Genomic DNA, 15,178 nt, shown 5'->3' with positions numbered 1-15,178 from the left:
TGTGTGTGTGTGTGTGTGTGTGTGTGTGTGTGTGTGTGTGTGTGTGTATGCACAATGAAATCCTGATCCCCAAACATCTGAGAACTTATGCGCTGCACACATAATCCCAGATAGACACAGTGTCCTCAGCCTGGCGTTGCAGGACCATGGGGCTCTCCTGGGACCAGCCCTTCATCCATTCCCAGCAGCACTCTGCAGCGGATGCTTGCTGGAGCAGTGCCCTCCCTGATCCATGCATCTGCCTTCTTGCTTCCGTGTCTCTGTTCCTGCTGTGTCCTCTTCCTCACCACTTTCACTGGTCTAAGGCACGCCACACTCCAATGCTGCTTCTGCCAGAGCCTGCCCTGAACACCCTAGGAGGCACCAGGTTCTGCAAGATCATTGCATTTTGCGTGCCATGTGTCCCACCGGGACTTACATGCGTGTATTCCCCACACTGAGTGTCCTGAGAGGGGGTGAGGTCTTGCATGTCTCTGTGTTTCTCCCATGGAGGAGGAAGGGTGAATGGATTGAAGACTTGGATTGGCAGAGAGAGAAACGTCTAGCAGGAACTTTACAGCATCTGTCATTCTGGCAAAGGCACATGGAGGCCCTCCTCTGGCCCGGCACAGCCTTGGACTGGAGGCCCAGAGATGGGCACAGCCGCTCTGCTCTGGAGGAGCTCACCACCTGGGGGTGAGGTGGGTGGAGCAGAGACACAGAGTCCACAGGGAATTAATGCTTAGTGCCCCTGCTGTGTGGGAGACTCCGTTCCAGGCACGTTCAGGTGTGCCGTCTCAGTGAATGCTTGCAGCATCATGCCCTCTTCACTGTTAGTGTGGAGCTTTGACCTGCAGGATGTTTCCAAGTGCAGGGCATGGAATAAACTCCTTGATGGGAAGAACCCAGAGGAATGGTCCCAGCGGGGTGGAGGAGCTAGTGCCGCTTCTGGGTACCGTACCTGTGATGTAAAATACAGGTCTGTACATAGTGGGGCTGCATCATCTTGTCCTAAAACACACCGAAGAGGCACATGTGTGTTTCAGAGCCATGGACAAAGGCCCAAGGGACAAAGAACAACTGCGCTTTGTGGAGTAGCTTGCTCCTTGGCATTTTTGATCCATATTTTTTCAGTATGTGTGGATGGGTGTGGACCTGACTCCCAGGGGTGAGGCAGAGCACGCCCTGGCTTTGCCTCTCCATGTGCAGTCACACACCAGCAGTGCATCCCCTGGGGTGCTTATTAGAAATGCTGAGTGGCTGGCCCCACCCTAGACCCCAGAACTCTGTGTGTCGATAAGCCCAGGTGACTCCTGTGCACGGTAAAGTTTGGGAAGCACTGGGCCAGAGTACAGACCGTATTCATCGTGAAAGAGCCTCAAGGCCAGCCAGTCCACCCAGCCCATTTTACAGATGATAAAACTGAGGCCCAGAAAGGCAGAATGAGACGCTCCAAGTCATGTGGCAAATGGGTAGCAGAGCCAAGGCACAGCTTTGCAGTCCACACTGCCGACTGTGTGAAAGGGTCCCAAAAGGAAACTGTGGCCCAAATCTGCCTCTAAAAATTCCTGGGTCAGGGTCAGGACTTCACGGGGTGTGTAAAGCTCACTGTGAGAACTCATGGCTTGTGACAAAGAAAGAGGCATGGCTTACTTGTGTGGCATTAGCTCTGAAAGGACCCCCTGGATACTGCTGGGCACCCTGGAGGGAATCCGACCCCCTGGGAGGAAGCCTTGGCCCCCACACGCTCACCTTTAATGCCCACCCATCACTCCTCTGGCTTCCTATCAGACAGACCTGTCACGTTTCCTTCTTCCTTTGCCTTCCCCTGACTCTCCCTCCAACTGTCTTTAGACTGAAGGACTTTGAAAAACAGGGACTGAGTCCTTGGATGTGCCAGGCCCACCTGGGCCTGGCAGAGGATGAGAAAACTCTGGCTGGCAGGCTGCAGTACCGTTCCAATCCCAGTGGACGCCAAGAGTAAAGACACAGTTTCTTCCCATGTCCAGGGGTTCAGAGAACTCTGTGATAAGGCAGCTTCCCAAAGCCCCAGAACAAGGCTGTCTTTGCCTCGAGTTGGTACCCACAGAAACATGAGAACGTGTGCAGTTCTGCCAGGGCCGGGGAGCCGCCTGCAGTGAAATGCAAAGCTCTGCATGCCCTGATTCTGACCGAGAGACAGCAAGGCCTTGTTTCCATGACTGTGGTGGATTGGGGGTCAGGTGTCAGGCCTATGGGCAACCTTGTATGCAAATGTCCTGGGCAACTGGAAAATGAGAGCTGGTATCTTAGAGAAAATTATGGTCAGTTACAAAATCCAAGTTTCTCTGTTACTCCCACACTTCCTGGATTTTGAAAGCAGGGTAATAAAGTCGTTCGTAGAGCTTCTCCTTCCAGGACACTGACAGAGTTTTGCAAGCGTGAGCCAACAACTGACCAGCCCAGGAGACTTTCTTACCAGCCTTTTGTACCAGGCTCTACCTCAGGGGATCAGCAAACTTTTTCGGTAAAGAGCCAGATAATGACATTTTTGGCTTTGCAGGCGATATGATCTCCCTGTTGTGACTCTGCAATTCCACCCAACGACTTCACTGTGCCCAATGACTCCACTCTCCTTGTAGTGAAACAGCAGCCACGAATGATATGAAAATGAGTGGCGTGGCTGTGTTTCAACCACACTCTATTTACAAGAGCAGGCCGCGGGCCGGCATCTGCCCCCCTCTGCTGTGGATCAGTGATTCCTAACCTTGGCTGTACATCAGAATGACCGGGCTCCCTGGGTGCCCGCACCCCTGCCACACCTCTCTCCCCCTTCCCTCCCCTCCATTGATTTAATTGGTTGGAGGTACATTCTGGACACTGGGGGCAAAGCTCCTCAAGTGATTCTGATGAGCAGTCATGGTTGAGAGTAGGGGCTAACTCTGTCTTGTTTCAATCTCTTGGGGCAGCTGGAAATGCTCCCCTGAAACACAGCCTGCCTGCTGCTCTGGCCCCAGAGTGCCTGCTGGGCATGTTACCTGATGACAAAGCTGTGGGCATCAATCTCCCGCCCACAGCCGCTGTTCAGCAAGACCCCCGAGTTGCCTACGATGGCACAAGTCCCAAAGTGCTTGTTCTTCAGCGGCGAAGTCCTGGGGAGGAGCTCGTAGAGGTTCTGGGACACATTCATGGTGCTGTCTCGATCGAAGATGTAATGAATAATGTCTCCGGGCTTCAGGGTTCCCTTTAGGACAGAAATGTCCTTTTCAGCATCCAAGAACTTCAAAATTTGCTTCCTGTGGAAACCAAACATGCGTAAGGAAAGCCCCTGTGGTGCCAGCTGCCCTTTGCCAGCCCAGCTTTCTTGTCCAGTGTCGCCCTGCAGGGTGGCTGGAGCCCAGCAAACACGGAGCGTGCTAAGAGTTCAGGTGCCCTCGAGAATGGGTTCCAGGCAGGGTGGCCAGAAATGGCCCAGAGGCAACTATGGTGGTGGCCAACATGGAGTTGCCAGGGTTATGCCCTCTTCCTTTGTGAGGCAAAAACAGCGTGGCAAATCACTCCATTAAAGCTGGGGGTGAGCTCCTCACAGCAGGCCCCAGAAGGAGGGGTGGCCCAGCATCCCAGTTTCCCCAAGACTTCCTGGCCTGGGCACTGAAAGCCCCACATCCCTGAAAACCCCTCAGTCTTGGGCACACCCAGATATTTGGTGACCCTACATTACACTCACTCTCTTAGGGGGATTTAGGGCCATTCTCTGACAGGGATGAAAATGAATGGTTAGGTACAAAATCCAAGTTTCTCTGTTACTCCTGCACTTCCTAGATGTTGAGAACAGGTTAGCAAAGTTGCCCAGGAGTAGGAAGTCAGATACAGGAGCCTTTTATTCCTTACCAGCCCCTTGTCTTCCATGGAAGGTTTCTCTGGGCAAAGGAGCTTTCTGGAGGGATGGATACTGTGATGTGTACGAACATGTCCGCCTTTGAGACACTGAGAGGACGGCCTGCCATCCTGCAGGCTGGAGCAGCTCCCCTTGCTGCCCCTGCTAGGTGCTATCTAGTGTTTATGGTGGGGAGATTGTAAATATGGACACCTCGCTGGTCCACAGAGAAGGGCTCCTTTGTGTCGTTTCAGAGCAAAGGACAGCTCTCTAGGCTCTAGGGTAGCTTTGAGTTAGAGAAAGTTCTCGAACTGAATCATCTAGCAAAGCACAAAGAAAGGATGGAGTGAGGTCAGGAAAGGGATGGGTGTCCTCGTGGACTTGCCAGAAAAGCTTTATCTGAAACACACAGCCTTCCTCCACGGAGCCTGCGAATCCTAGCCTGGTATTACTTAAAGAACTGTTTACATATAGCCCAAGATTTTTAGAAATGATTCGTTATTCATAAAGAGAAAGAAACTGGGGACCTAGATAAGCTGAAGCTAATTTCATATTCTGCTGCAAATTCCTGTCTGGAACAAACAGATGCAGTTCTTTGTTTTCAGAGTCCTGGAGGTGCAGAAGTTTCATGCACTTTGCAAATGTGAGATGCTGTAGGATGGCTGTCCCATTTCACAGACAGTAACACTGAGGCCTGAAAGCCTGCTGGATTTGAGATGTTCACCGCCTGTGGTACATTCCAGCAGGCTGCACATTGAGTCACTTGGGGAACCGTTAGTATTTCAGAGCTCCAGGCTGACACGTAAGAAATCTTGGTTCTGCAAGTGGCCTAGGTCTCAGCATTGCTTTCAAAAGCTCCCCAGGTGACTTCAATGTGCATCCAGGTTTAAGAGCTTTTGGTGCAGCTGGGGCGCAGCTAGAATACTTGGTGAGCTTGAGACTTCTCATCCACTGTCTCTCCTTACTAATGGATCTCTTGCTATCATGTTGGGGAAACCACCCTTGTAGACTAATTCGTGTCCATTGATGAAAAACAGAGGCATTGCTTTTATTTACTGCGCTTTACGAAGGATTATATGACTTGACAAACTAATGTAGCTGGGAGATTGCTGAAACCCTTGCAATTACTTACTCCAAAGTATTTAAAAACAAAGAGGGCCCCTAGAAAGCCCATAAATAAACACCTCTGTGAGTGAATTAATGTCTAACTAATTATGAGAAATTACCATCAATTATTAAACATCATTCCAAATCACTTGCAGAATCTTTTATTGTGGATAATCTTGATTAATTGAAGTTGGAGGACATTCTTTTTCCCTCTGGGTGAAGGTGTGTTGTTCCTGTTGAGGGGACTGTGTGTGCAGGGTTTTTATGAAGGATGCAGTCTGGTCTTCATGGGGCAGGGTGGGCAGGGGCTATTTCTCTACCCAATGGTGGGAGAAAGGGACATAGGGGACCATGGGTGGCTTGTACTAGCAGGAGGATTTCATTCACAGGTGGTGTAGTGGGGAGAATGGTGACCCCCTAAAATACATGTCCACCTCCTAACCCTGGGAACCTGAGAATGTGACCATATTTCAAAAGAGCATCTTTGCAGATGTAATTGATGTAGGAATCTGGAGATGAGATCATCCTGGATTACCTGGGTGGGCCCTAAATTCAATGACAAGTGTCCTCATAGAAGACAGAAGAGGGCTGGGCGCGGTGGCTCACACCTGTAATCCCAGCACTTTGGGAGGTCGAGGCAGGCGGATCATGAGATCCAGAAATCAAGACCATCCTGACCAATATGGTGAAACCATATTGGTTTCATCTCTACTAAAAATACAGAAATTAGCTGGGTGTGGTGGCATGTGCCTGTAGTCCCAGCTACTTGGGAGGCTGAGGCAGGAGAATTGCTTCAACCCGGGAAGCGGAGGTTGCAGTGAGCCGAGATTGTACCACTGTACTCCAGCCTGGTGACAGAGCCAAGACTTTCTCCTCAAAAAAAAAAAAAAAAAAAAAGAAAAAAGAAGTAGAGGCACAGCACAGAGGAGAGGGCCACAGAAGACAGAGGCAGGGGCTAGAGTTCTGCAGCCACCAGAGGCTGGAAGGGGCAAGAGGATGGGTTCTCCCTTGGAGCCTGCAAGGGGTGCTCAGAACTCTGGCATCCAGAACTGTGCAGGAATCAACTTCTGTTGTTTTAGGCCACTGAGTCGATGGTAATTTGTTACAGCAGCCCCAGGGAACTAATGCAGGTGGCAGTGCCACCTCCACGGTGCCCCTGATCAACGGGGACAGTTGTTAGAGCTTTGTGAGGGGGATGGAGGGCCACCAGGAGGCCCCTGAAGAGGCGTTGAGTAAGAAGTGCAGAGTGGCAGGGAGTTGGCTACTTTAGATGGTTTCTCAGTTGCCAGGTCACCAGAGCGCATGCTTTTCCTTCCCAGCCCTGCACATGTCCCAAAACTAAGCTTCAAGAACTAGGGTGCGGGGCCATTTCTATTTTGACAGTGAGCCTACTGAAGGGGGGAACCCCTGCTCTGTGTGGTGACATTGCTGGTGGCTGCTCTCCCCTCTCCCCATGGCCTGGGATGGTCATCAGCGCCTTCCCCATGTGGTCCTGGCTACCGTCCCAGCCTCACCCCCTCATTCCCTGCCTCCCGCTTCCTGCTCCTGCAGCACCGTGCACAGGTACCAGATCATAGACTCTGTGGATATGGAAAGCAGCTTGGTGAACTCCTAATTATCCTTCAAAACCCACTGCTCCTGGCCAGCCTCTCCTGGCCAGTCCTCTTAGTCCCCTGACAAAATGAATGGCTCTTTCCTCAGTATGCGTCTGTGTTTCCAACTGATCACTTACAGATGACATCTGTGTAAGATGCAGCACCACCTAATGTGGATGTCAGCCCATGCTGTCTTGTCTTTGCTTACAGTCTTGTCCCCACCTAGCATGTCTGATTCATGCCAGCACCCCCAGGCCCCAACACGACATCTGGAACGGAATAGTTGGATTATACTTAAAAACATTTGCTGGGTCAATCATGGTGACATCTAAGCTGAGTGTATAAAATGCCGAAGTTGTCAGTCCTTCTCTAGGGTTCCCCATTGCCACTACCCGATCAAGCCTGCAGTGCTCTGAAAACATCACTCTGCACAGATCAGGATGAGCTGCTCTCCAGCTAAACAGAACTCTGCTTTCAGGTCAGGTGTCATGTCCGTTCCTGAGTTCTCCGAATGCCCCTGTGGCTCTAGTTTTTCATTTTCATGTTGTGGGAGATGGGCAGCCTATGCAAGCTGTAAGGGCTGAGGGAGGGAGTAGCTCTCCAAGGACAAACTGGGGGACAGTCACTGAAAGGGGATGTGAATGCATGCCAGGCAGGCCCCAACAAGTAAGGACTCTTTATGCCTCAGAAGAAACAGCCACCTGTGGCCTCCACTGCCCAGGCACCCTTTGCTGCTGACCTGAGGCTCAAGGTTTGCTGCTTCTGAGTCCAGGAGCTCAGTGGGTACTCCTGCCACCTCCTGGCCCCAGTCGCCACCTACACAGGCTGGGCCGCCAGGCTTGTCTTGGGTTTTTATTTCCAATTGATCACTTACAGATGAAACCTGCCTCAGCGGGAGGTAAACATTTTATTTCTATCCTGACTGCTTTAGATGATGAAGAGCGGCAATTTGCCAGTGTGTGCTGCAGAAGACCAAGTCTTCTTGCCTTGTCCTGTAGGTAATTACCAGTACCTGATCCTCAGAGAGAGCGTCTGGTTATGTCTCCATTTGGACGAGGCTGGCTGGATGTTGTGCTTGATGCTTTCATTACTTCTGTCAACAACAGCTGGTGATGAGGAGCCATTTATTACAACTTCAGCTCTGGAAGGAAAAGAAAGGAAGAGGGTGGACATGATGTGTTAGCAAGCCGATGACAAGTCTAATAGTTTTGTTTTTGCACGGGCTTGCATGTAAACTTTTCCAGAAGAGCAAAATTGCAGTTATTACCTGAGAAGAGAAGGAAGTCTATTTATCTTCCAGTAATGCACAAACTCTGTCCCTCAGGTATAACCTACATACATTCTTGGAGACAGGAAGGAGGGTGATAAACCTATTTTTCTTCCCCCGCCCCCAGTGTTTTTTTACCCAGTAAAACCTGGCAGTCACTGTCAGAAGACTAATATTTCTTATTCAAGCTATTGATAATAAACTCCACAAGGAGCAGGTATATGAGCAACAAAGTATCAAATGATGGGCTTACAAACTTAAAGAGAAAACAAGAACTCAGACCAGGATGATGTAATTGTAGCCTGTGGCTTCACCCTCCTCCCTGGCAGCCCCATCAGTCTCTTGGGGGTAACTCTGAGGTGCTACTTGAAACCTGGCGCTTGTCACACAGTTATCTGCGCTGTGTCTGTCCCTCATGTGAGGCTGTAAGCAAGGGATCGCCCACATTCATTTTATATTCCCTAGTGGTCTGACATAGCAGGTGCTCAATAAATAAGTATTGTTGAATTTAGGTTGAAATCACCCTGGGAAAGCCTTGGGTGAATGAAATAACTGGCTGGCTTTGTACTCCCTGCATGGATCATGATTCTGGGTAAACACCCCCTTTCCAGCTGACTCAGGAACACCAGGTATTATAAGACTGGCTTGAATTCAGTGGCTTGAAATCTATGCTAGTAGGTTTCTATAAACTAGGTTACAATTCTATCTTTAAAACGCAGTGGAAGAGTCAGCCGGCTTACTGCCGAATGCACACAGTTGTATGTGGGTCACAGCCAAAGTTCTGTTTGTCTGGGGTGACAGCAGATTCTCCCAGTTAGAATAAGTGGATTTGTGACACCAAATTCGGAAGCTTGAAGGAGTTCAAACCAAACATCTATGTCCTCTGCATTTATCTTGAAACAGCCAAGTTAAAAAGGATGAAATCCTGTTAGTGAGTTCTAAACCTGACACTCTACTTTGGCTTTTTTTTTTTTTTTTTTTAATTTGGAGACAGAGTCTTGCTCTGTCACGCAGGCTGCAGTGCACTGAATACAGTGGCACAGTCTCGGTTCATTGCAACCGCCACCACCCAGGTTCAAGTAATTCTCCTGGCTCAGCATCCTGAGTGGCTGGGATTACAGGTGAATGCCACTACACCTGGCTAACTTTTCTATTTTAGTAGAGTCGGGGTTTCACCCTGTTGGGCAGGCTGGTCTTGAACTCCTGACCTCAGGTGATTTGCCTGCCTCGTCCTCCCAAAGTGCTGGGATTACAGGCATGCGCCACTGCGCCCAGCCCTACTGTGACTTTCACAGGTAGAGAAGGAATTCGTTTGGGGGTGCATGTTGTCCCACACATTCCCGTCACCCACCAACCTCCATTCCTCAATATTTCTGACTCCTTTGGGCTGATATCACTTGTCTTGAATTCAAATATCTATAACTTTGCAGAGGAACTCTTCCTAGCATGCAGGCTTAATGGAGCTTCTGAGAGGATACACAAGACCTAACCCTTTGGAATTTTTACTGTTTTCATTCAAGGAGCAGAGGGTACAGTGGAAAGATTGCATAAGCTGTGTGACTGTGGGGTGATCACTTTACCTCTCTGAGCCACAGATTGCCCATTTATAGAAACAGTATAGAAGAGACAGATAACCATTTCCTGAGGTTCTGGAATTCTCAAGGGAGCACCGATGTTCTCAAGGGAGCATGCCCCAATGGCCTCCACCTCATGAGTGATACCAGCAGGAGCTGGTATCACTGTATCCTTTTGGTATCGCCAACTTTTATGCAGAGCATAGGCAGGGGCACTGACCTCAGAGACGTCAGCAGCTTCACTGGAGCTTCACTGAAGCCTACCTCAGTAGGTACACACAACGGAAATGCTTTAATGTTGGTGATGAGGAGTTGTTACCCTAAGAGGCTAGCTGATGTGCTCAGAAGGAATCAGTGACTGTGTGCCCTGGCATCTCATGGCTTAAGGTGAGTTCAGTCTAGGGCGATGCTTCCCAGAAACTGGGGCACACTGGGTGGCACCAGGCTCTCAGAAAAGGATCTGTAGAGGGATTCTATCATAGGTGCTTAGAGAGGGGACCTGCTCGGACGCCTCCAGGAAAGGTTTCCAGACTTGTCTTGGACACAAGGTTGTAAAGGTCAGAAAGGGAGAGAGATAAATGCTGGTGTGGATGATGGTAAAATTCCTCTCCACTTTCTAGGGTGAATTTGGATCACCCTAGATGGGCATCCTGCATAGCCCATCATGGTCTTATGGGACTTTAACCCGGGCTTGGGTGCAGTCTAACTGGGGGGCTTGAGAAAGTCCTTCAGATTTCTGGACTCTACCTTCTTATCTGTAAAATAAAGGGGATGGATTAGATAACCCCAGGATCCGCCTCAGTTCACGGGTTTGACACGCTCTGTGCTGCACAAACGTGCTGGATTGGTGAGTTGAGATGTTCCTCGTCAGTGAACATATTCTCCTGTCTCCAGTCCTCCCCAACGTCCAAAATGACACTAGAGGAAGATCACCTCCTGACCCCTGAACTTCAGCCCCAGTGACCTTCTTTTGTTGCCACAGATATATCCACAGTGGTGTTAACAAGCATTGATTAAGTACCTTTAACATATCAGGTGCTGGGCTAGATAGAGCCTTACATTTGGTGGTTCTAATCCTTAAACACTCCTCAAAGAAGACACTGCAGTTATTATTGTAATTAAATGGGGAAGCCAATGCTCAGAAGGGTAAAATCACTTGCCCAAGGCCCTGGCTAACAAATACCGGGGCTGAAGCCAGGGCTGCCTGCCCCCAGGACTGTTTTTTCCATTTCTCATACTTGATTCCTATGAAACTGTGCCCCCTCGATTACCAGGGACTTGGGCTTTAGGGGCAGGATCTTCTTTCTCTGAAAGGGGGCATCATTTCATAATCGAACAGAAATGGGCTTAGGCGCACAAGGCCTTCTTCCTTTCCGCTATATTTGCTTTTCACCAGGCATAACGGAGGCTTCATTCAAAGCTCCAAGGTGACTAAGAGGTCTTTAGAGAGCTGGAAGCAATGATGTCAGGGACAGAGAGAACAGTGAGTCATACAGGGTCAGGAACAGAGGTCCTTGACAGGTCTCATGTGGAAAAGAGATCTAAAAAAGTATGGAAGGGCAAATAATAGACTATCCCCTGCGTCATATGGACCTCTTATGCCCACAGTAACCAAAATAGGATATTTAGACAGCAAAACACGGCCTTGATTTTGAGTAGCAGCTTTTGTTTACATCAAATAACTTGGCACTTCCTTCCACAGCTCCTTAAGTTCAGGGTTATAAGACTGTGGGCCATAGCTTTGGAGCACTTATCATTGACAGAGAATGGGGACTCAGAAGCATGGTGCAGCCACAGCCAGGGGCAAGCCTGGGTTTGCATGCTCTCTTGCTTCCAGCTGTCCCCTGGCCAATGACTGTTCCGCACCATTACAGAAAATAGAAACACTCTTTCAGAATTTGGAGTGTACATTCAATAATCAGGGTTAACATTACTGTGTTGACTCCTTAAATATTTTAAGAGGTGTCAGCAAAGTTCCTGAATGCTTTATTTTCCATCTTAACCTCCTGGACAAGCCACCTACTGCAGTGAAATTCAGCGAAAATCCTGGTTCCCTTCAGGGTCTCCATTGGTCAGCAAACATGCAAGTTTGAGTAAGCTCATTGGTGTCCCAGGCATTACAAAGTGGGTGGACTCTTCCAGAAAGTGACTCTTACCCATCTTCATTTTCCATCTCTACAGCCTCTAGACCTTGGGCCATTTCATGTGATCTTCTATTGACAGCTCCCCCGAAAAGTGATTAGGGAAATGCAAAGCCAAAGTGAAACAAAACAGATCTATTTGCTAAGTAAGAAGGGCACCATCCAGCAAAGAGGAGAAGCAGATTAATAGCTGCCTTACAGCAAAAACAAATGAACACAAAATCTAATTTACAAACCTATTAGATTTGCTATGTAAGCTGTTCACAGCTGATCTGATTGTACCTCTGCCTCCCGAATTCCTGCAAGACAAAGGAAATGCATTATTTATAAACCCAGCTCATCTTTGCAAAGCCCTCTTCAATTGCCAGGAGATCCCACAGCCCACCTGGAAAACTACAGAGGGAGGAAGAGACCTCATCCTGGACTCTCCAGAATGGGCAAAGTCCTGGCCCCAGACACAGCCCAAACATTTTATAGGGTGTGGACTTCCTGGATCCTCCCCTGGTCCCTTTCCCACTTGAATATTCATCCAATTCATACCCAGGTTCTCACTTGAGACCCTCATTTAAGACAGAAAATAAACTCCCTTGGGATTAGTCTCCCTTGGTGAATCCCAAAGGATAGCATGATTCAACATGACTCAGCATCTGCTCTAGCATGACTCAGCACCAGCTGGCTGTCTTCTCTTGCTTTCACTCACATGTAGTGAGCTGCTGTCCACTGCATTCTCTCCAAACTTGAGACACCAGAAATTCAACAGAGGCAGCAAGGTTAACTCAACAGTGCCTCCATCCAAATGTGATTGCAGTTTGCTCTTTGGTGGCAAAAGAAATAGTATTATGGGGTGTCACTCTGCTGGGAAGTGGGGAGGGTGTATGTGGGTCATGAGATTCCTTGTTCCTTCCTCTGTAGGATAGTCTTTTGAAGTAAAAGCACTCTAAGCCCCTTTCCACTCCTACTGTCTACTCAGTTCTGCCAAATCCCATTCTGTTTGTCCACGCGGATTCATCCTGCTTCACTGACACATTAAGCTGGGGGATGGACAAATCCATGTGCCTCTAGTACGCCCCACTTTTTGCCCTGCATGTTTTAGAAAAGTTGTATGTGAGATTCATTATTTTTATGAATAAAAAAATTGGGCCAGGCACGGTGGCTTACGCCTGTAATCCCACCACTTTGGCAGATCACGAGGTTAGGAGACTGAGACCATCCTGGCTAACACTGTGAAACCCTGCCTCTACTAAAAATATAAAATTAGCCGAGCATGGTGGCACACGCCTGTAGTCCCAGCTACTCTGGAGGCTGAGGCAGGAGAATCACTTGAACCTGGGAGGCAGAAGTTGTATTGAGCCAGGATCACGCCACTTCACTCCAGCCTGGCAACAGAGCGAGACTCTGTCTCAAAATAAATAAATAAATAAAAATTAAAAAAAAATTATAGGGGGTGTTGGCGGACTCCAAAGAAATAATTGAAATCATTAGGGAAGCTGCGCATTGAAAGGAACCTTGTCATTCAATGGGAACACTGTGGGCGGGGACGGAGTCAGTGCCTATCCATACACTGGTTTTAAGTCTGGATTTTTGTATCTGATTTCCTTAGAATTAGCACACTTGTGTATATCACATTGTGTGTGCACATGTGTGGGTGTGCCTGTCTATATATACATGTCTTTTCCAGATAAATTGTCTTTTCAACATTATTGAGCAACAGGCTGTATCTACCCATTTCGCAGGCAGATAACCAGACAACAGAAAGGGTATCATGATCCACCTAGTCTCATTTTAGTTCTCCCTTACGGTTCCAAATTCATCACTACAAGTCTAGTTCCCAATGACCAAGAGTATCATTGGTTCTTCTCATCTGAATGTGATGTCTAATATTTATTTTTGTTCCTCTCCATTTCCCCTTGGGATAATAGAGTTCTTGCACTACCATGTTGGGGTCTGGGAACGTTGGGTCAGCTCCGCGGCTGTGACCCGCATTCACCTGGGTCGGGTCCCAACGGCCTTGCTGGGTGTGCTGTGGCTCATGGGTTACTGTCTGTCATTTGCCCCCACTCTGGACCCTAGCCCTCAAAATCCGCCTCTCCTTTGGGGGAGGGGAGACCTGCTAGGCCAGACATTAAGTCAAGCACAGTAATTAAAATACAGTAACAGCTCAAGACCAATGAAACGTTCATAGAACAAAACAGATTATCCAGAAATGTTGCATATAAGAACAGATACATGATTTTAAAAAATCACTGTCAAAGAGAAATCCAATAAATGGTTTGGAATAGTTGGTTCATGATCTGGTGGTGAGTTGTGAGAAAAGCACTTGAGTGTTACCTTACTCTAGACAGAAAAAAAAATCACGGATTTAACAAACGTTTCCCACACTTTAGTAATTCTCAGATCCCTATTACCAGTTTTTTATATTTATCAACTCTACATACTATTATCCATTTAAATTTTAAAACAGACCCATCTTTAAAAACTTACCCTTACCCTAAGCAGTATCCTCTGTGAAATACAGGTCTGATGTCCTGATTACAAAGTAATTTAAAAAAAAAACCTAGACAACTATTAACACAAGAATAATTATTAGCAGAATTCCTAAAATCAGCTTACATTATCACAAGGAGTACCAGGAGTACCTGTACCACCCTCTAGGAATGACAGAATGAAACAGTTAAGTTTTTTTGAGATTGAGTCTCGCTCCATTGCCCAGGCTGGACTGCATTGGCGCAGCGATCTCGGCTCACTGCAACCTTCACCTCCTGGGTTCAAGCAATTCTTGTGTCTCAGCCTCCCGAACAGCCGGGATTATAGGCACCTGCCACCATGTCCAGTTAATTTTTGTATTTTTAGTAGAGACAGGGTTTTGCCATGTTGGCCAGCCTGGTCTCAAGCTCATGACTTCAGGTGATCCACCCACCTTGGCCTCCCAAAGTGCTGGGATTACAGGTGTGAGCTACTGCACCTTGCCAGCCTGACCAAAACAGTTGAGAATGAAAATATCTATATGGCACTCTAGGTTCTGGGGTACATGTGTAGAACATGTAGGACTGTTGCATAGGTACATACATGGCAATGTGGTTTGCTGCCTCCGTCACCCTGTCACCTATATCTGGCATTTCTTCCCATGTTATCCCTCCCCAACCTCCCTACCCCCCGCTGTCCCTCCCCATTCCCCCCCGCAACAGACCCCAGTGTGTGATGCTCCCCTCCCTGTGTCCATGTGTTCTCATTGTTCGATACCTGCCTATGAGTGAGAGCATGCGGTGTTTGATTTTCTAAAACAGTTGAACATTTAAAGAAGGAAACCCATAAGAAACACAAGGAAGGGCATATTCATCAAATCTTTGATGAGGGCTGAGGAGTATATGGGAGGGATTTTTAAATTTAGAATAAGAAGAAATTACCAAAAAAAAAAAAAAAGCCAACAGATTTAACTTTATAAAAATTCAAAATCTGGCTTGTACTAAAAGCAAACATCAACAAAACTAAACCCAATTTCTTTAATGAAACCTAAGGTGGCTCTGGATGAGGACAGCAATACATCTAACTTACTGTTTTTCTTATTCGTTCAACAGAAATATTTTGAGTAATACTGTATTTCAGGCTTTGGCCAAGCTAGACATATGTAGTCCCCACGCTCATGGAGTAAAGTTTAACAG

At 47.9% G+C, this 15,178-nt stretch overlaps 1 protein-coding gene across 2 annotated transcripts in view; it reads right to left on the bottom strand.

Annotated features, from left to right (window-relative positions):
- Positions 1 to 15,178, bottom strand: part of ST8SIA2 (ST8 alpha-N-acetyl-neuraminide alpha-2,8-sialyltransferase 2) — an 81,241-nt gene that overhangs the window by 26,771 nt on the left and 39,292 nt on the right. For both annotated transcript variants that reach the window (XM_032252775.1, XM_032252776.1), the window contains exons 2-4: positions 11,756 to 11,818; positions 7,550 to 7,678; positions 2,997 to 3,254 (exon numbers count right to left, since the gene is read on the bottom strand). In XM_032252775.1, coding sequence (XP_032108666.1) covers positions 2,997 to 3,254; positions 7,550 to 7,678; positions 11,756 to 11,818 — 450 coding nt within the window. The remainder of the gene's footprint in view (positions 1 to 2,996; positions 3,255 to 7,549; positions 7,679 to 11,755; positions 11,819 to 15,178) is intronic.

This window comes from Sapajus apella, unplaced genomic scaffold, assembly GCF_009761245.1.
Source record: "Sapajus apella isolate SASKATOON/1434 unplaced genomic scaffold, GSC_monkey_1.0 scaffold80, whole genome shotgun sequence".
NCBI classification, from domain to species: Eukaryota; Metazoa; Chordata; class Mammalia; order Primates; family Cebidae; genus Sapajus; species Sapajus apella.
The sequence above is the reverse complement of the archived record's forward strand: the minus strand, read 5'-3'. Positions and strand labels throughout refer to the sequence as shown.